The 24,701-nt window shown below is 40.0% G+C and overlaps 2 protein-coding genes across 2 annotated transcripts in view; one reads left to right on the top strand and one right to left on the bottom strand.

Annotated features, from left to right (window-relative positions):
* Window positions 1–1,322: 1,322 nt before the first annotated feature.
* LOC114049801 (SH2 domain-containing adapter protein E-like) lies at window positions 1,323–24,578 on the bottom strand. Its single transcript, XM_027871207.1, has 6 exons — window positions 23,907–24,578; window positions 21,196–21,322; window positions 14,014–14,340; window positions 10,328–10,484; window positions 8,172–8,291; window positions 1,323–6,076 (listed from the first exon to the last, which is right to left on the bottom strand). Exons 1-6 carry the CDS (start codon window positions 24,576–24,578, stop codon window positions 5,890–5,892), a joined length of 1,590 nt encoding a protein of 529 aa, XP_027727008.1. The 3' UTR covers window positions 1,323–5,889.
* The window catches only part of LOC114049802 (tudor domain-containing protein 10-like), a 51,698-nt gene continuing 49,727 nt past the window's right edge, over window positions 22,731–24,701 (top strand). The window contains exon 1 of the mRNA XM_027871209.1: window positions 22,731–22,833. The gene's annotated coding sequence lies outside the window, so the exon portion shown is untranslated. The remainder of the gene's footprint in view (window positions 22,834–24,701) is intronic.

The following is a 24,701-nucleotide window of genomic DNA, read 5'->3' as shown; positions in this document are numbered from 1 at the left end:
TACTTTCTCTGAAGAGAGAAGGTAAAAGAAAGGAGGTTTGAGAGGTTAAGATGTTTGAAAAAATAAAAATAAGGCCATGATGCCCCGGTCATGTGTTGATAACTTTACACATATTTTTCATGGAAACACAGGACCATTGCTCTGGAGCTGGAAAGGACCTCAGAGACAAATTCATTCAACTTCCTCATTTTATAAGGGAGGAAACTGAGGCCAAGAAAGACTTGCCCAATGTCAGAGAAGCAGTGTAAGAGGCAAGATTCGAACTCAAAGTTGTCCGATACTAGAGTCAATGTTTCCCTCAAACACAACTTCTGGCTTTCCCTGCACCAGTAGTCTGCCCCTTTGCCTTTTAGTTTTGGACTCTTTCACATCACATGGAGGTTTTCAATGACGGGAGAAGATACCTATTAAATTTAAATAAATGAAATAAGTCATAGCTATTCCCCAATAATTAAGGGGTCAAAGGATGTGAACAGTTCTCAAAAGAAGAACTGCAAAGTATTAACAAACCATATGAAAGAAAGCTCCAGTCTCAGATTCCTTAAGAACCTAGCTCACAAATGTTCAGATTGCTTAAGAGTCTGGTCAATATGGAGGATGTTCTAATAAACCTTGTCTTTGGCTGAAAAAAAAAAAGCTCCAAATCACAAATAGTATGAGAAATACAAATCAGAACAACCCTGCAGTTTTATATCACATGCTGCAAATCGTTAAAGATGACCCTAAAAAATGGAAATAGTTAATATTGGAGGGGTTGTGGGAAGACAGGCACATTGATTCATTATTGGTTGAGCTATGAATCAGTACAACCATTTTGGAAAGCTATTTGGAATTATGAAAATAAAGTGCCCTTCAATTCAGATATTCCAATACTGGGCTTATGCCTCTGGGAAGCCATTGACAAAAAGATAGTCCCCATATACACCAAAATATTTATGGCAGCACTTTTAGTGACAGTAAAGAATTAGGGGGGAAATAGATTCCCTTCATAGGGGAATGGCTAAACAAATTATGGCTCATGAATATAATGGAATATTATTGTGCTATAAGAAATGATAAATGTGTTGAATAGAGTAGTATGGAAAAATCTACATCAAGTGAGGCAAAGTGAACTTTTTCAATGAACTGAGCAGTTGTGCCAATATTTCCCACTTAATTTTTTCCTTTTTTGTCTTAAAAAAATACTATTTGTTATAGGGGATGGTCTTCTAGGAGAGGGAAGGGAAGGAATACTGGAGAAAACCATGATAATATAAAAAGCAAAAGATCAACAAAAAATAATTTTAAAAAATTAATTGAATGAAATAAGCCAAAGATTATGATTTGTTTGACATGACATTTATTTAAGTTACATTTCAGGGTAAACAGAATTCAGGGGGATGTGCAGCCTATGTTGGCTAGCACAATACATTCAGAAATTGTACAAAATATTTCTGTATTATAAATACTTAAAAATTAATAAGATAGGCAGTTGGTTAAAATACATTCTTCAAAAAAATGTAAGCTAAACCTATATATATCAACTGATATTTTAAAATGTCAAAGTTCCCCTTACAAAAACAGCTGAACAATTAAGAATTCTGGCAAAATTAGACATCTGCCCCAATTATCTGATAATCACCAGCACTTTCATTTAAAATAGAACTACAAAAAATAAGCTATACAAGCCTAAACAATGATGAGCACTATAGTATCCCAGGAACCCTGGTTGAAATGGAAAGAGGTTTATTAGGATGCAAATCTCCTTTGAGAGGGAAGGGTATTTCAAGGTGGCTACAGTAATCAGCACCATGTCAAGTCTTTCTCCCGTGGAGAGGGTTTCGGTAATTCATTAGGAAACAATGAAGGGGATTAATATTATCTCTTCTGAATGGCACTTTGTTCAGACAGTCAGCCATAAGAATTAGGCCAACACATCAATTTTCCCACTGCAGTTTGCTCTCATTTCCATGAGATGGTAGTATTAGCCCAACTCTTTCCTTTATAACGTTACAGGTTCCAAAGAAAATAGCAGGCCAGATTTTTTAAGTTAGCCAATTGAGCCAGTGACATCATGTATTGGTGAGGAGCTGGCAACTGAACCACTAGCAGCTTGGGTAATGATTTTTAATAATCAAGAAATATGGTCCCTGAGATATCATGACATTAAAAAGACACTGGTGATCACATTTTCCCAACCAAAAACTGAGACACAGGGTCTGACAGAGGATATGTCTTTTGCAAAGTCTCATTAAAAGTATACTTTTTTTTCCCCTGAAATTGGAACAGTTTCAGGAAATCTGGAGCATATGGTCACTACAGCTACAGGAAATCATAAGGTAAATTAAACAACAAGATGTGGAACAGGGGAATAACAGTGTCTGAAATTTAGTCAAAGGCCAAAAGTACCCTGGGGATGGTGAGACGACCTAGAAACTAAAAAACATTCTTAATTAGAATGAGGGGGAAAAAATGGCCATCCTTTTTGTTGGCAGAAGGCACTTAAAGGAACCTGTATTAAAAGAGTGGCTAATGAATGAATGCATAAGAACCACCCCCAAAAACAAACTGAAAAAGACCTAACTTTACAATCTCTTAATTAGTCTTCTGAAACTCTGAAACTTAACAAAACCCCCCTCAAACTCTCAATCCTCAAATAAGCCAGACTCTTTCTCAAGACAGACAGCTAACAGTATACCAATTAACAAATAAATTTCTATCTCCCTGTTAAAAATTAAAAATAATTTGGTGATAGTTACAGACTGAATGCCTTTCTCTCCTATCCCCCACCCAAGGAGACAGTTAAATGAACTGCTGCTTGCTAAAGCAGAAGAATTTGAACGGTTAGGAAGGAGATTCTTGTTCAGAAATCTTACTTGTAAGAAACATTTCTGTTTAGAACTGCTAGGAAAAAAAGAAGGGGGCGGGGAGAGGGAACAGGGCAAGTTTTTATTGTTCACCCATATCAAAATTTTCCATGATTCCCTATCCTTACTTTTAAAATAGTGCTTGTAAATAACAATCAGCTAACTATTCCAGGTTTCTTAGAAATTCGCCCTTTTAAAACAATCAACCCAAGTATTTGAGTATAAGCTTTCAACTGGAGGTGAGGGAGGTGATGGGAAAGAACTGGTTTGGTGAACTTCAAAACTCAGTAGCCTGGGAAATACACAAAAAGAAATAAGGGAGGAAGAAGAGACATAAAACACAATTAGTGGATATTGTATTCAAATCCTAGAGACAGTAGGGTACAAGGAAATGCAGAAACATGCCAGGAAAGCCAGATTTTTGTTCCAATTCTGGGATTTTAGTTGCAATTCCCCTACTAACTAGAGGTGTGATCTTAGATAAGTCACTGTCTCCCAGCCTCCTGTTTTCTCAGTAACAAAATGAAAACATGAGTCCCAAACACTATGAAAACTGGATATTCTATATGACAACGCTATCTCTTCATAACACCACAAATTGTTTCCCCTGCTGGAAATAATTTAATTCATGTGAATAAAACTTTAAGATGCTTGCAGTTGAGACAAACTAATCAAACCCCTAAGTCCCCAGTTCACAATAAATATCTGGCTTTCATACAGCTTTAGATCAGCTGGCCCAGGCAGCTTAACAAGGAAGCCATTAGGTGACACCCTGCTGGGCCTAATTGTTTTTAGAACATATGGTACTTTGTGGCTCCACCCCAGCTGTGAATTCTCAGGCTTTTGTCACAATCTAAAGCGCAGCTTAACTGCTATCCCCCAATTTACTCAACTTTCTGGTTTGTCACCATCTTCCATAGATTCCTCTCTTGCCAGTCACCAGGGATTTTAAAAAATCACTTTTTAGAAGAACATAACTCATTTTTCCTTCTGGCTTTTTATAAATGAATGTAGTGAAATACATAGGCATCACAATGAAATGGCAACCCACTCTAGTATCTTTGCCAAAAAAACCCCAAATGGAGTCACAGGGAGTCGGACACAACTGAAACAACTGAACAACAACACAATGAATAAAAGTCCAGGAAAAAAAGCACAGTGCTGGGAATATGAGTGCTTAACTACATACCTAATTTATACCTTAAAATGTTACTTCAGTATTCATCACAGTAGCTGGTAGTGCCAAGTTTTTAAGTCATTTAGTGCACAAAGTAAACTTTTGTCAATGTTTTGGCATTTGTTAAAATTAGGACATTTCATTAAGACCCCATTTACAGAATAACTACGGAATAAGGTCTTAGATAAAATGGAACATAATGTAATGATGACCTGTGGAGGTCTTAAAAATGAGCTCAGTTTTAAAGGTTCTAACCTATGCTTTAAAAAAAAAAAAAGGTTATAAGATTACCAACATAAACAAGTATTATCAAAAAGATTCCTTCAGAATTTTAAAACCAAGGGTATACTTATATATTAGCCCCTTTGGCCAAAATTTGTATATGAAGTGAAATGTTAACAATAGAAAAATAACTGGTGATTGCAGAGATATTCCTACCTCAGAATGTATACAAATTAATATTTTTCTGGCCTTTCAAACACAAAAAAAATCCCCAGACTATAAAAATTAACTTTTCATTGGATCTTTTTGCAGGCACCTAGACCATTTTTAGGAATAAACTGTAAACCCCAGAATACAGAAACAGCTGCTCAGCTTTAATTATAGAGCCTCTTACCATAATATTATTCTTCTCACAGTAAGTCTGTTATCCCCATGTTTTTCTCACAGTAAATAAATTGGCAATATAAGTTTATGGCTTACTATAAAGATAACACAAAAGCCTTATTTAAGAGCATGAGAAATAAAATTTACAGAAAACCTGTTATGAGGTTAAAAACACACACACAATCAAAATTATTTTAAAATACCATAGCAGACAGACTACGATTCAGTCTGGTAGGCATAGAGTGGCAAACTCTTAAAAAAAACACACACAAAAAATTTCAAAGCAATTTAGCTTATACTGTTAAATCCCAAAGTACTACTTTTATAAAGCAAATCTAGGCGAGTTGTCCCAAATCACAAAGATCCCATAGCAATAGGGTTTTTTTTCCCCAATGAGGCAAAGACTCACAAATTATCCATTTTTAAAATAGTATTTGGCTACTTAATTTAAAAAAAATTTTTTTCAGCAATAACAAGCCCTTTGCTCCTTATTTTATGTTACAATTTCAGAACAATGCTAATAATGTTTAATTACAAGAGCAATTGAGACCTGGGGTGATTCCTACCTCTTTCCTCAGCTATACACACATGGGACAGATGCCAGGTTTGAAAACACATTCTTGAGCAAACACTCCATTAGTAGAAGGTAGACGGGGGATAGGACGCTGATTCCCAAAGAAACCTATTGTCAAACCTTCAAGTTTGGAGTTCTCCTTGAATTACAACCTATCAGAAAACTTCTTTTGAGATCCCTTTTCCAGGGTTACCGGCCAATTTCCATTTTGTACTGTTTCTCCATTCCCAAAGGTCCATCCCATGGTGATGTGTGCGCTCAAGTACCCTGTCTTTTTCTGGCTGGTCCCTCCCCAAGTGCAGGAGGACTACACAACAAAGTGATGTTGGCAATGGGTGCCTTTCTTCAGCTGTGATTGAAATGGGGCAGATGTTGCTTTTTGCTTTGTGCTAGGGTCTTTGCTTATCCTTTCTGAGGAAGTGTTATTTAGTATAGGCATCTGGGCAATGGCAGAGAACTTACTCTCATTTCTTACTGCTCTCCTCTTCAGTGAAGAAGAAAGTGGGTGCTAAGGACTAGATTTGGGGCAAATAATTTATTCTTTTTAAAAATGAAGACTTTTACTTCCTTGAAAATTCTTGTAGAAAGTAGACACCAATAACTGAGAAAAAGTCCAGCCCACCCAGGGGCCGAGTTTGTGCTGCTGTCGTGGGGGAAACGGGTGCCCCAGGCTTTCACTGGTGGAGTCAGTGTAGTCTACTGTGTACAGGGTACAGGAGGGTCATGTGTTCTGCCCCTTTGAAAGGTAACTTCTCGTTGGAATAGTAATGCACCACCTCTGGGATGCTGTCAAACACAGCACTTGTTTGATCGAGGGTGTACTTGTTGTCTTTAGTCTGGGCCACGATAATGTGAACGCACCCTTGACTGGTCCTGTAACAAGACACAAGCCAGAGGAGGAGACACAAGTGAGCAAGGCTTAGAGGGACCCTCTCCAGTACAGACCACTCTGGCCAGGTACTCAGCAGTCTGACAGGCTCTCCTGGCCCTCCCTTCATTGTTCCATCACAAACAGAAATGCTCTGGACATCCAACACTCAAAGCACTGGAGGTTTCCCAACCCCCTACTAAACTTGTTTCATCATTGAAAGCTGTGTCTTCAGTATAAAAAAATTATAGGTGCTAACTAGACTAAAGCCTTTTTAAAAAAATTATCAATGCCATCCCATCATTAATCTTACTAGACTGCTTAAAGCACCCAGACACAGGTTAAAAAAAAAAAGTCCACCCTATTTCCTTCAACAACAAAAAAATAAAGTATAAATCCAAATAAAATTTTTTTCCATGTCTGGAAAGGCTATTCCTTGTTTTAAGTAAGTTTGTTTTGCTCAGATACAGCCTGTTGGCTCAGACAATGCAAGTTGGCAAAGAAAGCTCAAGCTAACCCAGAAAGCACCCGTTTCAGGAGCAGAGCAGGGCTATTCCTGGCATTGTATATTTGTTGGCCATTTCAGTTTTATGAGCAATATTGCTTGGACACCCAGCCCCTTTTTCCCCCCTCTAGTCTGATTGTTTCAGCTACAGGGGCTCTGCTTCCTCAGGAAGGAAATGCAGTTAGTACTCCCGACAATGATCCTCCAATATAGCGCCATTGAACTAGCCTTGGAGACAAGGACTGCCAGGGAACACCCAGACTCCATGGGGCTGAGGCATAAACACGTCTTTGTGTACAGTCAGGGGCAGCAGAGAGTGAGAGGCTGGCCATCTTCTCCTCTCCTCTCCATTGTAAGACACTTACTGGCAGGAAAGCTCCTGTCAGCCCTGCAGCAACCAGGGCAGCATTATCAAAGCCCAGAGTACGAAATGCAGAGGGGCAAAGAACTCCAGAGTTCGAGAGGACACAAAGGGTCTTTATTACAAATGAGAGCTTATTTTTATTCAGTCATTATCCCCAAGGAAGAGAGGCAAGGCTAGTCTGAAAAATCCTAACTAATAAATGGATTATTATTGAGCCATCAATTATGAAGATAGAATTTAGAGAAAGATGGGAAAATGCATATGCGTAAAGTAAGCAAACAACACAAGAACTACAAAAATGCAGATGGAAACATTCAAAGAAGGTGGACCTCCTAAGGAACTACAATAATGGTCCCAGAACACAGACTGTGAAACTAAGGACTCAGCAGAGAGGAGAGAGACTACAGAGACAGAGGGCCAAATACACTGTCCGCTACGCTCACCGCACTTTTGTCTTGTTTCCTTTGGGTTACAAGGGATACATCAGTTTAGGGGGTTGGAGGAGAAAGATATTATATCCAGAAAAGAGTGACATAAAAATAAGAGGCAGCAATAAAATGTCTTAAAATAATTTTAAAACAATTAATATTGTGCAGATGGAGAAGGGGACACTGAATTATCAAAAACATGTTCAACAACCATTCCTGATGGGTCAAGAGAAAGTAAACAAGCTGATTCTCTTTTCTAAAAATTATTCCCACAGAGAAACCATTAGACTATCTTATGTTTTGTCATAGATAGCCAATTGACATTGCAAAGCAGTCTTTTACCACTGAGGTATTCTTCGAATCAAACCACTCTATGAGTTTAAAAGGTCTATTGTGACCATTTTAATGGACCTTTACTCTTAATTTTTCTGTTTAAGTCCCCCTTCCTCCTGTCTCTAATATGTGGTCCTAAGAGTCTGTTAAATTGGTCATGAATGATTTAGTCCAATGTGACAAAGGGGAAAAAAAAAGGATTTGGAGAGTTAGAGGACCCAGATTCAAAATCCTCTGACATGGACTCCCTTTGTGTCTTTGGGCAGGAGCCTTAACCCCTCTGGGCCACAGTTCCCTCTTTAAAGTGAGGGAGTTGTGCCTGACGGTTCCTTCAAACTCCAAGTCTATGATCCATGACCTCTCTTTCATAAAGAAATGCTTCTTTTTAAACATTACTCTATCTAAGACCTTCTTTGGCCTATTTCTCATTTTCTCTTTCAGCAGTCTGATGCGGGCACCAAGATACTTACTTTAGTGCAATAGAGTATCTACTGTTCCCAGACTCACTATTGCGCACCAGGTAACTGGCTTCTTTACAGGGCTGAAGCCGACTCTCCGCCTCTGCCCGGGCGATGGCTCCGTGATACCAGCTAAAGAGAGGAGGGAGGTAGAACTGCGTTAAAATTCAAAGTCTGGAGACTGTGAAAGTCACTCCTGGTTTATGCAATGTATTTGATGCCTTTAGTCATTTATACTAGATCTATTTCCCATTTTAGGCAACTAGGATAATTCTGCATCACACACTATCAGAACAGCAAGTTCAGGTACTGTTGAAAGATACAATTTTCATTCTGTATAGTACGTTTAAGGTTTAAGTCAAACAAACAACGTCTGTGTACAACCCCCACCTTAATACAGAAAATTCATCACAGCCTTGTCAATACAAGGTTCATGATCTACCTATAACCTGTTGTTGTTTGTCCTTTGTTCTCAAAGAAGTCCAACAACATCAGGAAGGTGATGTCTTGACTTGCAAGTGAATTGGATTTAAGAAGCAGGGCTGTGCAAAGTCACCAGCCTCACCTTCTCCTCCAGGGTCATCTGAGTACAGTGGCAAGACAGAGGTCAAGATGACTGGTGATGGCCCTGGATGCAGTGGGAGACCTTGGCTTTTTTAAGCTAAGGTCTTTCCCAAGTCTCAGTTTGTCTGAGGCAACATCCATTCAGTGATTTAAGGCTAGGTAAGAAGTGAGGCAAAAGATGGCCTACTTTGCCTACGCAAAAAGAAAAAAAAATCCACCTGGGAGGGGAAGACCCTTATTTGGCCAGAACAGAAACAATTGCTATTTATACAGTTAGAAATAACCCAAGAAGCATAGTGTAGAGAGAAGCAGTTCTCTAACTTTCTGGTCTCAGGACTGGACCTCTTTACACTTTTATATTATTGAGGACCAAAAAGAGCTTTTTTAATGTGAGTTACATCTATCAATATTTACCGCATTAAAAATTAAAATGGATACATTAAAAAATATTTAGTTGTTAATTCACCTGCACTTAAAAATTAACAGTAATAAACCTGTTACATGGTAATAATATAAATAACATTTTTATAAAAAATATTTTTCAAAACAAAAAAAATAGTGAGAAGAGGCATTGTTTTACATATATATTTGAAAATCTCTTTGATGGCTGGTTTAATAAAAAGAAAGCTAGATTCTCATATCCGCCTCTGTAGCCAACATTGATACATACTGACAGTTGTTAAAACTTATATAATGCTTCCCATGTGCCAGGCACTGTGCTAAACACTGTACAATTATTATCTCATTTGCCTCACAACAACCCTGGGAGGTAGGGGCTATTATAAGCTCTATTATACTGATGAAGAAACTGAGGCAAGCAGAGATTAAGCAACTTGCCCAATGTCACACAACTAATAATTGTCTGAGGTTGAATTTGAATTCAGATCTTTCTGACTTCAGGCCCAGTGCTCTATCCAGTGAGTCACCTAGACGCCCCCAAACATATTGTTTTAGTTTACATATATGAAGAAAATCCAGCCTCACACAGATATGTAAATGGAAGAGAAGAGCATTTTAGTAGACAAAAAATGTCTTAGTATAGTATTATTATGAAAATAGTTTTGACCTCTCAGACCCCCTGAAAAAGTCTTGGGGACCTCTAGGGGTCCAAGGATCACACTTTGAGAACTGCTGGTAGAAAGTACCAGCCTCAGAGCTAGGAAGACCTGGGTTTGAGTTTTACCTTGGAAGCATACCCACCCCAGGATGGGTCATTTAACTTTCCAGTTCTTCAGTAATGTCTAAGACTATAAACTGCATAGAATGTGTTGAAGTTCCCTATACCAATGAAATCATAGGTCCAGATCCTATCTTGATAATGCAATAATCATTTGTCTTCAAGTTTTTTTATTTCTGCAGGAGAGAGTCTGCTGCAGTAGAAAGAAGGCTGGATGTGGCATCAGTGGACCTGGGTTCAGACTCCAGCTCCGCTACTTGATGCCTGCATGCCCATGGGCAAGTCTTAAGCTCTTTGGGACTCAGTTTCCTCATATGTGAAAAAGAGGTGAACTAGATGGCTCCTGAGTCCTTCCAGCTCTAAACCTATGATCCTATGAATATTCTGCACCAGTCCCAGAGGCGGTCAAAGAAGGGGTCAGACTTACGGCTGCTTTTCCAGACAAATAGCGGGGTCCACTCTCTCCCCTTCACTGTGATCTGAGAGTGCTGGTTTCAGGATCTTCTGGGTCCAGCTCTTCTGCCTGTGGTGATGTCGCACTGTTTCTTCCTTGATCGAAGGTCTCTCCGATCCCTCAAACTGGACTGGAAGGAAGGCTCCATTTAATATCAGACTTGTCATTGCAGTGGTCTATGTAAGGCTTCAAAGAAAAAAATGCTTATCCTGACTCAGCTCAGGAAAGAAGTATTTTTTTCCTTCAACAAAAACTGCAGAGAGCAGAAAAATATGTTGGTGGATCCGAGAGCCCTGAAATCTTTGATATTCCATTATACTGCTAGTATCATCCCACATAATGCAACTTCCCAGCAGCCATCCACTACTAGAAGGAAGTTTTAGAATATTAGTTGTGACCAAACTCTTTTATCACATTTACTCAGAGGTTCCTACTTTTGCACTTTTCAGACTAAAAGAGATCGTAGTGAGATTGTTCCAGAAAAACATATATCCACCGAAAATAATGCTTTTCTGGAAAGTTTTGGCATTTTTTTTTTTGTTAAAAATTCCTAGCAAATGGAAGATGACAGGGATAAATGAAGACAGCATAGATATTTTTTAAGACTATTGAATGCATCAATTTATTTTAATATCATATATGTTTTGGTATTATGGCTGGATAAATTTGAAGCATGCACAAAGACAAACCAGGAACCTAATTTTGTTGTTGTTCAGTCATTTCAGTTATGTCTGACTCTTTCATGACCCCATTTGGAGTTTTCTTGACAGAGATACTGGAGTAGTTTGCCATTTCTTTTTCCAGCTCATTTTACAGACAAGGAAACTGAGGCAAATGGGGTTAAGGGACTTATCCAGAGTCACATAGCTAGTAAATGTCTGTGATGGGATTTGAACTCAGATCTTCTTGACTCGAGATCCAGCCCTTGAGTCATTCAATAATTCCAGACGATCAACTTTAAGCTTCTGACCATAGTACAATAGACAGAAGCGTGGCTCCAGAGTTAAAGGGCTTGGGCTCAAGTCTCATCTCTGACATTTACTACCTGTATGGTCTTGGGCAGGTCACTTAGATTCTTTAAACCTCAGTCTCCTCAGCTGCATAAATGAGGAAATGGGATTAGATAATCTCTAAAGTGCCAGTTCTACATCTATAATCCTAAAATCCTAAGTAATCAGAAAGAGGAAATGGATTAAAGGATCAGCTGCTAAATACATCACCGACACCTTAATGAATCTAGATTATACCTTAGATCATAACTAGAGCCATGCTAATTAACGGTTAGAGGAAAAATAGCCTGAAGGCATTCAAGTGGAGGTAACAGAAACTAATGGGAAACCAGGATTAGGCATTGAAAGTTTGATTTGACACTAATATAGACCCTCCCACTATCAATTTATACAAATATATGTTCATGCAGTCATCCCTCAACATTCGTGGATTTCACATTCGTAGTTTTGATCATTTGTGGGTTGGCCATTGACAATTAAATGGGAATTTTTGGAGATTTGTGCTGTACTGGGGAAAATTACAGAGGATGCTCATATGTAAAGAAAACTAAAAAATTTTTTAGTAAGTCACAAATGCATAAATACTACATGTTATTAATCTATTTTATTCTTTACTACCATAAGTATGCATACATAAATTTGTTATAAACATTGGTTAAATTTTGTTAAAAAGTTTCAGTGTACTAAAGAACTACAGGCTAACGTTCTCTCTTTGGGAACCCTTCCTCTTTGTCTCCCTACCATCCAGACTCAGTCATGTGATTTTCTCCCTCAGTGAGCACTGTATCTTATTCACTACACCAGTGGCAGTGAAGACTGCGTAGTATGTGAGATACTAACCTCTCTTGCTTAGAAACTGCAATTTTTTTTATGGGTGCAGTGTGTTTTACTTGTTTTTTATGTTAAATAAATATGACCAGAATTATTAAAAATAAAGGTTTGGGGTGGGTCCTAGAGTTATTTTGGCTTTTTCACATTTGTAAGAGTCTTGTGCCCCTAACCCCAGGAATGTTGAGGAACAATGATATATATACATATATGTAAAGTCAGTTTAATATCTGATACCTTAAAAGTATTAAACTGAGAGAAATACAGTGCTCACTTAGTCCTTAAATGACTGTTTTGTGTCTATTCCATTTTATTCAATATTGCAAAGAATATTATTCTACAAAACAGATCTTAACAGATGTGTGAATTATCTCCAAGTTTGATCTGGAACACACACACAAAAGTCCCAAATGGGCCCCAGTTTCCTCATCTATAGAATGAAAAAGTTGGATTGAATAGCTTCTAAGGCCCATTCCAACTCCAGAGCTACGATCTTAAGTCAACTAAGCAATCTTGTATATAATCGATAGGTTTAACAGCAAAGAAAAAAGAAACTTAAGACAGACTCAATAGTGCTTTCAAATGATTCTAACATCTAATAAGATGTCACTTAGAGAAGAAGTATACAACATAAATATATAGGAAAACAGCCTTAGACCATTTCCCTAAACAACTAACTCCAAAATCTCATTTCTTTATAATATAATTCAGGAGAGTCTTTACAATGGAGGTATCCAAGCGTGCAGCTTTTCCCCTTGACCAAACAAGTTGTGTTGGGCCCTTTTCTCTTCTTTCTACCATCTCTGAGGGATCTCATTAGTTGCCATGGGTTCAATTACTATCTCTAAAAAGACAACTCCCAGATCTGGATCTCCATCCTCAGTCTTTCTCTTAAGCTCCAGTTCTACATTACCAGTCGAATGTCCATTAGGTATCTCAAACAATGTGTCCAAAACAGAATTTATCTTTTTCCCCAAATCCTCTTAACTTTCTAATTTCTGCTGAGGGCAATACTATCCTTCTAGTAAACCAGGTTCACTATCCCAGAGCCTTTCTTGTAAAGAATTATTGATTCTCCCTTCACAACAGATCTGATATCCATCCCTTCTCTCCTCTCATCTAGCCACCACCCCAGTTCAGACCACCCTCCTAACTGTCTCTAGTCTTTTCCCTCACCGATTTATCCTCTGCACTGCCACCAAACTGATATTCCTAAAATGCAGAGTGGACCACATCCCTCCTCTGCTTAAGAAGCTTCAGTGGCTTCCCCTCACTTCTGGGATAAAGTAAAAACTCCTGTTTGTCTTTCACAGCTCTTCACAGTCTGCCGCAGTCTACTGCTATAGGCTTATGTGCCCCATACTCTCCTTCACATGCTCAATATTCCAGCCTAACTTGTTGCTCCCTACACCCAACAGTGCATCTCCTGTCTCCACATACTCCCTTCCTCACCCTTATTATACAGAACGCCCAGCTTCCTTCAAAGCTTAGCTCATGGTCCACCTTCTATAGAAAACCTATTCTGATTCCTCTTGCTTCTGCTGCTCCTCCCCTTAAATTCCCTTTTATCTCTTTGGATATATGTTGCATTCCGTACTCTGTGCTTGGCTATTTGCTCAGCAGGAAGCTCCTTGAAGGCAGGACTGCTTAGTCTTCGCCTCCTTGGTGCTGAACACTGGCTGGCAAGTAGCAGGCATTTTACAAAGGCTTGGTGAATGAATGTTGACTACAGCATTACTAAGTAAAAAGCGAGCCCAGACATTTTATGCAATGTGTGATTTGGGTGAAATGGTATCACCTGTCTCAGTGGTTTCCTCTTACCTGACAATGCTTTCACTATCTGTTCTTTTTTCCATTCCCATGGCTGTTCATACTCTGCGGCTGGTCGCTCATCATTTTCAGGAAGCCTGCTGTCTGGGGAACGCATCTTCCTTTCTTGTATAGTGCCCACCTGTACATCTGGTTTGGGTCCTTCTCCAGGTTCATAAGGAGTATCATAAAGCTGTGGGGGTTTGCCCAGAAGGTCTTTGGAATTCCGTCTTTTAGTCAAAGTCTCTGATTTAATGCCATTCTCCCCTGACTCGCAAGGGCTGTCAAGCAGTTGAATAGCCTTCACCAAGGGGTCTTTAGAACCTCTTCGCCTTATCTCTGAAAGGTGTACATATATATGTTTATTAATGAAAATATGCGTGCAGCACCACACTTCTCTAGAAGGGGGCATGCTATTGTAATGGCTATGAAACTTAAGCAACTGCCCATCCTTCTGTCTTATCTACCCAGTCAAAGCTGGCGTGTGAGCTGGGAGTTATGTTTCAATAGCTCTGATTCTCTGCCAGTAGCACCGATAGCGACAACTATGGGAGCAAGACAAGGAAAGTATCTCCTCCCTCCTTCTTCTATTTACTATATAAATCCTGTGACGTATAAGCATTAGGCATTAACTCTGGAAAAGACCACAGAAATCTACAGATCCCAAAGGAAGGCCCAGTGTAAAGCAATGTAGCCAAATGAAGCAGCAGCTCCAGGGCACACTGCCACATACCTACTTTAAGCATGCAGTCTGATCTGACTCCAGCTTAGCCTTCAACTGTCTGCTCCATGTTAGAGAACAAAATGAGACAAGCCAGATGTAAAACAGCCAGTGTGTAGGAAACTGCAAACAGCAGGAAGAATCTGTTTCTGTGGGCTAGAAATGATGTCTTCTAATCATGGAGAATAACCAGAGGGAGGAAAGTCTTTTGTAAAGTACCTTGTAAAGAATGCACATGATAGAACGACCTGGGAAGAAGACTGATTACTTAAATTTTAGAACCACTAACAACGCTACAGCTTAGGAAAGAACAGAAGAGAAATAAAACTAGATTAAAGGGGGACAAAGTTACTCAAACTCGGGGAACAGAAAACTCAACCTAGAATCTGTTTACAATGAATAGGGGACCAATGTCCATATGCAGCTACTCCTGGGCTCCAGAGCTGGCACCTTCTTTGTTCTGTTCAAGGTTTAGGAAAAAACCAAAGATACCTTTTTCCTTTTAGCTTAGTCAAAACAAGGTGGTAGTTTTTTCCAAAGGAACTACAAATAAGATACGAAAATAAAAATGAACACGAACACAAGAAAACAGGAAAAGATAGGTTAATAGAGTACACATTTAATTCATTCACAAAATCCAGCCACATTATATCAGTTGGCATTCTCTGCTCTTCCTTGTCTCAACTCAACCCTGTCTCTGCTGAACTAAGAGGAAAAGGAGTTTGTTATACTTATGATCAGGAGAAATATACCTGGGTAGATAAGAATAAAGCAGAAATGGCCTCATATGGAGCACTTTCACGGCAATGCTCAACATTTCATACTTTTAAACACTGATGAGCCGAAGGCACTTCAAGCACCCACGGTCTATTTACCTTAAGTGCCCACGTTAGATGGCTTTCTGCTTTTTCAGAAAGAATGTCTATGGAGTTCTGGGAGAGGAAGTGGAAATAACTGAGCCGGGGACTTGGTCTGACAGCCGAATCACAGCATTTGAGAGTTGGAACGGACCTCAGTGTCCACCTTGTCCAACCCATACACAAAAGGAAGGCAAAGAAAAGCACTCCTTCCTCTGAAAGTCCTTGGATTGGGTAAGAGATATACAAAGTATTATTAGGTCTTTAAACAATGTTTAATTAGGAAAAAAGCAAGACTTACACACAGGGTCCCTCCACCCCCTCAAGCTCAATGACTTCAGAGCTCATTCCAGCACCTGGCTGTCCTGAACTCGAGGCGCCATAGTAACAGAAACAATCACATGGTTGCAAACGGATCCTTCCTGTAGGGAGAATAGTCCCTGACGTGCAGAGCTGGCTCTGAGAGGAAATAAGACTGAGAAGGAGGAAATGGAGAAAGGAAGCTACACCCAGGCTGTCCGATACAAGCCATTTACCGTGGCAGACAACAGAAAGCAGCTAACTAACTGCAGATAAACAGTCATTTGCAGCAAAGGGCTGAAACCAAGAGCTGACCTTGTAACAATTAAAATGTGCTGCTGGATGGAGTAAGATATGAAATGTGCTAAAAAAAATTTTCTTTCTCAATAACTAATTCTAGCCTTGTAGACTATGCTCCACACATACTTACATTTTGATAACTGGAAGAACACAGAGGGCTTCCCCCCTAGTTTTAGTCTGTAATTCCTTTAATATAAGGATCTTTTTTTTTTTTTTTGGCTTTTTGGTGACAATCAGGGTTAAATGACTTGCCCATGGTCACATAGCTAGTAAGTGTCAAGTGTCTGAGGCCATATTTGAACTCAGGTCCTCCTGATTTCAGGGCCAGTGCTCTATCCACTGCATCACCTAGCTGCCCCAAGGATCTTTAATGATTAAATCTTCCACCACTGAAAAAAATCAAGCTTTTATGTATAATATGGTATTGGGGGGAAGGTTTAATCAAAGGTCCCCTGACTACTATATTAACATCATCTCCATGAACTAAGTGTTTCTTATACTGGCTCTGTTCAAAGACATTGGGACACATTTTCATATTTGGAACAAATTTTTACAAGTATTCAAACCACACAATAATTTTCTTTCTAGATGAAAAGGTCTAAGTTTATACTTGCACGTCGAACAAAAATTAGAAGGCTGAGTTGTAAACCCCAAAGTTTGAGGTTTGCAAGGGAAATGGTGAAAAATCTAAAGAACCATGACTGTCTCCCTCCTCCTCCCCTAGTTATTTTCTCCCCATATGCGATCTTGACTGAATACCCAAATGATGAGAACCTTTTAAAAACCTGAATGTGTTTAAACTAAAAGACAAAACCAGAAAATAACCCTGGATGTTATGAGAAATCCTCATATTGGGAGGGAAATTGGGGCCAGATGATCTCTAAAGTCTCTTTTAAGGATATCCGATACTAATCTGGCAGCTCTGAACTAATGACAAACAATGCTAAATGCTCACAATCTTTACTGCATACATTCTTCTGAGGAAAATGGTTTATGTTACTACTCCCCTATTTATAACCTTTCTTCTAAAGGAAGTACATATTTTACCTGCTTGTTTTAAAAATTCCCAGACGATCTGGGTTCTAGTCTCAGCTTTGCTATTAAATAACTACTTCACCTAGGGTCAAGAAATGCTTCCTCCTGCCTCCCCACTCCCGTGCCTCAGTTTCCTTCTTACCACATGGGGTTGTTACAAGGATGAAGAAAGACTAAAGGATCACAGTTCAAGTCCAACCTCCTCGTGTAGATAATATGAAGGGAAGTGCTTTCATACCAGGTATTATAGCTAAAAAGCAGGTTTATACTCTCAACTTTATAGATCAAGAAAAGAGACTGAAGGGTAACTCAGAAGAAGCCCAATAGGGTAGTGTCCCCCACCATGAACTGTGCTACTTTATAAAGAAATGGTGTTATTTTAAAACATTTAAATAACTCTATAGTACCTTTAAACCATAACTAAGCAGAACAAAAAAAAAAAAAAGAAAGAGAGGAAAAAACCCAGCAGCAAATCATTTATTTCCAGCTTCTGTTCAGCTCACTCACTTCCTGTTATTCTGCCCAGCTGTGTAGCCCCACGGGTAGGCTAAGTCAAGGCATTTCCACTGTACTGATAGAGAAAGGGATGTTCATGTATTAGGTATCAAGGGAGGCAACTAAAACCTAATCACTAGGAACCAATGGCTTTTAAAAGTAAAAAGGAAAGTATATAGATTATTGTTTTATTACAAATTGAGGAGAATGAAGTAGTTGAAGTTTTAGATTTTAGATAGAATTCAGATATTTATCAACTGCTGGCTGCTTAGAAGAAATTAGAAATAAAGATTCTTTCTGCCTTGGCCTGCTCCCAATCATCCCTAGCTTCAAGTTTACATATTAACAAGGGTACTAAGATGTGCACATAAATGTTATATAAGGAAGAATATGATAAATATAAAGGAAAAATTCATTCAAAGTGCATGGGAGAAATTCTAGGAGAAAGAGATTGCTTTCAGCTGAGGAGGGGGAAGCGGAGAAAGAGGAATACAGGAAGACTTCCTGGAGAAGACATCAGAGCCAGGCCTTGAAGAAGAGGGAGTTTTAAAAGAAAGGTGTGGAAGGAGTCCATTCTAAGCATGGAGGCAGGAAATTAACACATAGTCCAGTTTCCTTAGAATACGAGGTAGGTAAAGAATAGTACTATAAAACATGAGTTAGAAGAGAAAGGTGGAAGTAGATTGTGGAAGGCCCTGAGCCAGGAGAACCAGTTTGCATTTTCTCCTGCAGGAAAGCAGGAACTACTGATTGTTTTATTTAAATAGCAAATTTCACAGATACACTTTTCATTTGGCAGGATCAATTGATCTGTAACTTCCTTTGTAAGCCCAGGACATTAAGAATACAACATTCATAAGAAAAATACAAATCAACTTCATGGGTATGTTTTCCACAACCACTTAAAAGGAACCCTAGAGACAAAATGATTTATTTCATCTAAAGAGGAAGAGAACAAAAAATACAAAAACAAAAGGAGAACGGAAACTCAAAACAGGAATTCAGCACAGATTCTTGGGGAAACTCCTTTTTTGAAATTTTACATCCCTTTTAATTGTTTTAATTTATCCTTTTTATTCCTCTCCTCCAACCACCTAATTTTTATTTATTTATTTATTTATTTTTTACTGTGACTCAGTTCATTTTTCACTTCCTTTCATTCAAGGGTTTCACCAGGGGTCACAGTCCAGTGACCCTTAGGGTCAAAGCCTGGCCAGGCTACACCCTCCCTGAATCCAGCTCCTTATCTCCGTCCAGCAGAGCAGCAGGAAACAGAAGCACTGCTTTCCTGTTCTAGTTCATTTTCATTTCTGAAGCTTGCCCTGACTGTATCAGAATGCTGAAGTTATCCTTGTGTTCCACTATTCTGAGACTGCTTATGTTCCTGTAGCTTGACAGCTTTTCAATTTGTTTTAAAAACAGTAGAAACAAAGTCTTTAATATGTGACCAATTATTCCTTTCCCAGGCATGAAACTCATGACACTGGGGGGGGGGTGGGGGGTGGGGGAAGAGGAGACGGCAACCAAAAAATCCCTCGAGTCAGCACTCATATACTAGATAAATGTTTATTTAACATTATTTATCTTAATGTAATATTTAATATTAACAAAGTTTAAATAAAAGTTAATAGACAAAATTAACTTAAGGAAGAATTTTTTTTTGCTCTATAAAAGCACTAAAAACATATGAATAACTTAAGTTCATAAAGATATAAAACAAATGCAATTAAATTAGGAAAATTTCGTACTAAAATGATAGCATAATTCTGCTGACTTTATAATTCTAGAAATAAATCATTTTTAAATTAAGATGCTATATTATGAAAAAAATGAATTTGTCACACCATTACATTTATTTAAGACACAAAAATTTCAAGCTTTGTCAAATTAGACAGTTTGAGGAAGTTTTTTTCCCCCCAGCAAAATAACAGGATCATATCATGTCTATATAGTTTCAAGCTATTCTTTAAAACAATGCATTATTTCCTTAATGCACACTTGTGACTCATTGATATCCAACAGCTTAGCTAGGGAAATAAGGGATTCAGGAAATACATATAGTAACCTTAGCAGTGAGGATTCCCCTCTTCACTCATTTTAATTCATAGAAGAAGTAATCTTGCCTAGAGGCCAGAGTGGATTGAATTGAAATATACAGAAAGACCTTTGAAAGTACAATGAACTCTGGGAATTACATGATCCTACATAAATATGAAGGAAGTTAAGAAGGGACTTCGGTTCTAGTCTCAAAAAGAATCAAAGTCCAGGACTAAGGAGGTCATGAGTCCCCTATATACTCAACCTTCTCTCTGTGATTATCTTCAATTAATCCTGTACACATCTGGTTTGCACATAACCGTTGGCATGTTGTCTCTCCCATTAGACTGTGAGCTCCTTGAGGGCAGGGTCTATCTTTTGCCTTTCTTTGCATCCCTGGTGTTCAGCACAGTGCCTGGCACATAGCAGGTTAATAAATACTTGCTGTTGACTTGACTGCCTGAGTTGACCAGGGCTGATGTAAACTATTTAAAATACAGCATCTAAATTTAAAGGTGATTATTTCTGGAACTCTGAAGTCAGCTGGATCATGCTATCTTTTAGTCTCAAAATTTCCTATTCTTTTAATTAGCTATTTTAAATGTTTTCGGAGCATAAAAATTATTCACATGTCCTTGCTTTTGTAGGTCAAATTAAAAACAATATTTGGAGTTTTGGGGTCAGTTCTGTATGCCATGTTGTTAAGGAGGACTCTAATAAGCTGGAGAGCATCCAGAGAAGGATAAGCCAGGATGGTGAAATCATTTCACAAGAGGATCTATTTAAAGAACTGGGGATGTTTTAGCCTAGAGAAGACTTGATGGGGGTGGGGGGGTGGAGGTGGGGAGTGAAACATGATAGCAATCTTTAAGTATGTTAAAGGCTGTCATGTTTTCTCCTGAGTCCCGGAGGGCAAAACTATGGATACTGGGCAGAAGCTGCAAAAAGGGCAAATTCAGGCTCGGTTTTAGGAAAAACTAACAATTTAGAACTCTAAAAAAAGTGGAATAGATTGCCTCAGGAGGCAGTGAGCTCTGGTCTTCCAACAAAGCCCAAGCCTTCCTTCTATCTACTACGATTTGGTTACATCACTTCATTTCCTCCCTGATACCTACTCTAAAAGAACTTGATAAAGCAGGTATCAGAGAAAGGTATATTAGTTAAAAATGCTAACGAGCTATTTTGTGGCTCATGATGACACTGGCTCCTCCTACTGAAGAAAACTCCCTGAACCAGTGCAGATTGGCAACTATCCTAATATCTCAGTCTTAGAGCTGTCTGGGCTCCTGGGAGGTTAACTTACTCAGTATCACACAGCCTGTATATGTCAGATTCTTGACTCTGATGTGGGCTCCCTACTCATTACACCAAGCTGCTTTTTGCTTAAAAGGGTGAAATGGATAAAGTAGTAAGCTTATGTCCATATTTAACCAGCAATTTTTCACAAACCTGTTATCATCTGCTGTGCATCATATGGTTCCATGTAGCCATCATTCTCCCCTACTCTTTCAGCATCCCTTTGACCCTTCGTATGCTTGGCATCATAGGGATCAGCATAGTCTTCTAAAATGATCACCTGTAAAAAGAAGAGTTAAGGATTCTAAAGTGCCTAAGTAGTAATTGTACCCAAATGATTGTCTGCAATATCTCAGAATCATCATCAATGTACAAATGATTATAGGTATACTAGATGTGCTTTGATATGCATGAGGACTACCATACAGTCTTATCATCAGCAAGAAGTATAATCTTTTTCTAATAACTGGTTTAGCACAGTGCACACAATAAGCACTTAATAAATGATAGTTGACTGATGGTGGAGTTGCACTACTCTATACACTCTTCCATGTCCTCTCCAACCCCAAGAAAGCATTTGCTACAAGGTCTGGGGACTTGGAATAGAAAAAAAATAAACCAACCAATCAAAAACCCAAATCAAAAACCTTAACAGCACATCCACATGACGACTAACCTGATTACTCTGGTCTCCTTTAATTAACTGAGCTTACCAACCACAGTCTATCAAAAACCAAATACTCAATGCCTCCTAGGCATCCTGCACTGCTAGAAGCTGTGAGTAACATGTAAGACATGGTCTCTGCTGTCAAGGAACTTAAAATATAGTTAAAGAAAGAGAAGAATTAGATGGTATCATGGTATTCTATTTGTAGGATGAGTTGAAGGAAGGGAGACATCAGACTGGAAGGTTTCATGAAGGAAAAAGGACTTCAGTTGTGTTGGTCACTCAGCACAGTGTATGACTTTGAGAAGCAGAGGGGGAGGAGGGAGAGCATTAAGGGTGAGCTCTTACCCCATGGGAATGAAAAGAGGGAAAGCAAAGAGGGGGAAATGAGTAAGGCCTCTAAAGAGCTCAGAGTAGGCTGTTTAAGACTAGCTGTTTAAGCAGCAGATGTGTGTCAGTCACCTTAAGTCCTCCATTCAACAAATCTTTATCAACAGCCAATTAAATTACACGTGTAGACTTCTGCTAGACACAGAAAGAGATATACAATACTATGCTATGCAGTATCTGTCCTCAAGGACCTTATATTTCAGTTAGAAGGACAAACCATATTCATGTAAAATACTAAATATTGTAAGAGTTAAATAAGACAAGAACAAACAAGAAAGGTTCCAAAGCTGTATGGACCTCATGTTATAGGCTCTTATCATCATCCAATTAGGCAGAAGGTCCAAAGGGATTGTTAATTGGGGCTGTTAAAAATTTACTCCTCTGTTAAGACTCTTCCAACTCAGGAATCTCTTCCCCTATGAAGCCAGTGTACCCAATAAAAGGAAAATGCAAGATTGTTTGTTAACACAATATTGTAAATAGATCATCCCTCACTTTCACTGCTCTTTAATCCTGGACAGAGTCCAGACTAGGATGTAATAATGAGGGCCAGAAAATATCTTTGCTCTTTCTAATCTTAATCTCTTTAAGAGTGTTTTGAAAACTGATCAGACTTAAAAGCAGTGTGGTATAGTGGACACAGTGCTGGAAGACCTTGGTTTGAATCCTGTCTCAGGCTCTTCTTAGTGAGGTGAACTACTCTGAGCCTCAGGCTCTTCATCTGTAAAATGAAGGTGGGTTTGCACTCAACTTTCTTTCAGCTCTAAATGTATGATCTATGCCCCTTTTCAAACCATTAGCTGTAGAGAAGAAAGGGGATTCCAATACTAGCAAAGAGAGTTGGGCTGGTAAATTAAAAATTTTTAAATTAAAAAAAATTAATTTTATCAAGGCTTTAACTATAAACTCCCCACACGAAGTCACAAGATTAACAGAGCACCTTTCAGCAGGCAGATAGATACATCTGGCAAAATAGCAGAGTTCTATTTAAATAGAGCTTTGAACTACCAGCAGAATGATAATACTACAGGGTAAGGTGAAGCTCCTGAGCACTAATAAGAATAACACAATGTCACCAATGATCCAAACATCTCTTAAAGGTGTCCAGCTTTTACCTTTCCTTGGTTATAATGAATATTAGAATTTTTTTTCAAGTAAGGGTTCAGTCCTCTAAAAGTGACATATGCATGAGGTTGTGGGGGAACAAGAAGACAAGAAATGTTCCAAGGATACATGGATTAAGTGTTATAGGCTCCTACCATCATCCAAATTAGGCAGCATGTTCAGAGGATTTCATGGAGGTGGGGTGGGGGGGGGACAGGTGATTCAGTAGTAGGGGGAAGGTTGATTTGATAGAGGAAAAGGTTGGCTTAATGGAAGGAAAGGTTGTCTTGAGGGAAAGGACTGATTTAATAGAGGGTTGACTTGTTGAGGGGAGGTTGGTTTGATTGGGTAAGGGTTGGCTGAATGGGGGAAAAGGTTGGCTTGATGGGTGGAAGCATTGGTTTGATGGGGGGGGAAGGTTGGCTTAATGGAAGGAAAGCTTTGTTTGATGGGGAGAAGGGCTGGCTTGATGGGGTAAGGGTTGGCTTGATGAGAGAAAGGGGTGGCTTGATGTGGGGAAGGGTTGGTTTGATGGGGGGAAGGGTTGGCTTGATGGGGGAAGGGTTGGCTTGATGGGAGAAAGGGTTGGCTCGATGGGGGTAAGGGTTGGCTTGATGGGAGTGGGGGTGGGAAGGGATGATTTACTGGGCGGAGGAGGGAAGGGATTATTTTAATGTTGGGGGAGAGAAATCCTTCTCCTTACCGTATCTTGCTGCTTGATCCCCTTGCCCTTGTCCAGTTCGGGTCCCAGGGAGGAGGGGGAGGAAGAAGTGCTGGAGCTGGTGCTGGAGCTGGAACTGGAGTAGCTTTTCCCGTTCTTCTCCTGGGTGTCCACCTTGATGAGCCGGTTGATGTAGGTGCTGCAGCCGGTGCTCTTGATCGAGCCGCGGGGCTGCTCCTCCTCGGGGGCGGCTGCGGCTGAGGCTGCGGCTGCGGCACGGGAGTTCTTGCGGCTCTTGCCGGCAGCCGCCTGGAGCATCCCTTGGATGCTGTCGCGGGACAACCGACTGTCCTTGGCGGGACCGGAACCGGCCGCCTTGCAACTGCCCAGCTCGGCGGCCGAGTTCTTGCGGCTCTTGCCGGACGGCGGGGGCATCCCGGGGCCGCCAGCTTCGGAGTTCTTGCGCAGTTTGCTAGCCAGGCCGCCCCCTCCTCCCGTGCCCCCTCCTCCTCCTCCGGCGCCGCCGCCTCCGCCTCCGCCGGGCTTCGCCCGCTCCGACACCGTCTTCAGCGTCAGCGGCAACTCCTTGAACCACTTGGCTGCCATGGAGGGCGCCCGGCCGGGGAGCGTCGTGGCCCCTCCGAAGCCCGAGCCGGCGAGCAAGGAGGCGAAGCCCAGACACCGAGAGACGCCCGGCGCCGGCGACACACACATTCCCCGGGGCGGCGAAGCGGCGGGAGGCGAGCCCGGCTAGGCCGGTCCCGGGGGAGACGGGGGAAAGGGGACGCAGGCGGCTTTCCCACGACGGGAGGTCCGGAGACCTGCAGAGCCGCAGAA

Source organism: Vombatus ursinus, unplaced genomic scaffold (genome assembly GCF_900497805.2).
Source record: "Vombatus ursinus unplaced genomic scaffold, bare-nosed wombat genome assembly UNPS02014798.1, whole genome shotgun sequence".
NCBI lineage: Eukaryota > Metazoa > Chordata > Mammalia > Diprotodontia > Vombatidae > Vombatus > Vombatus ursinus.
Note: the sequence above shows the minus strand (reverse complement) of the source record. Positions and strands in the feature narration are given on the sequence as shown.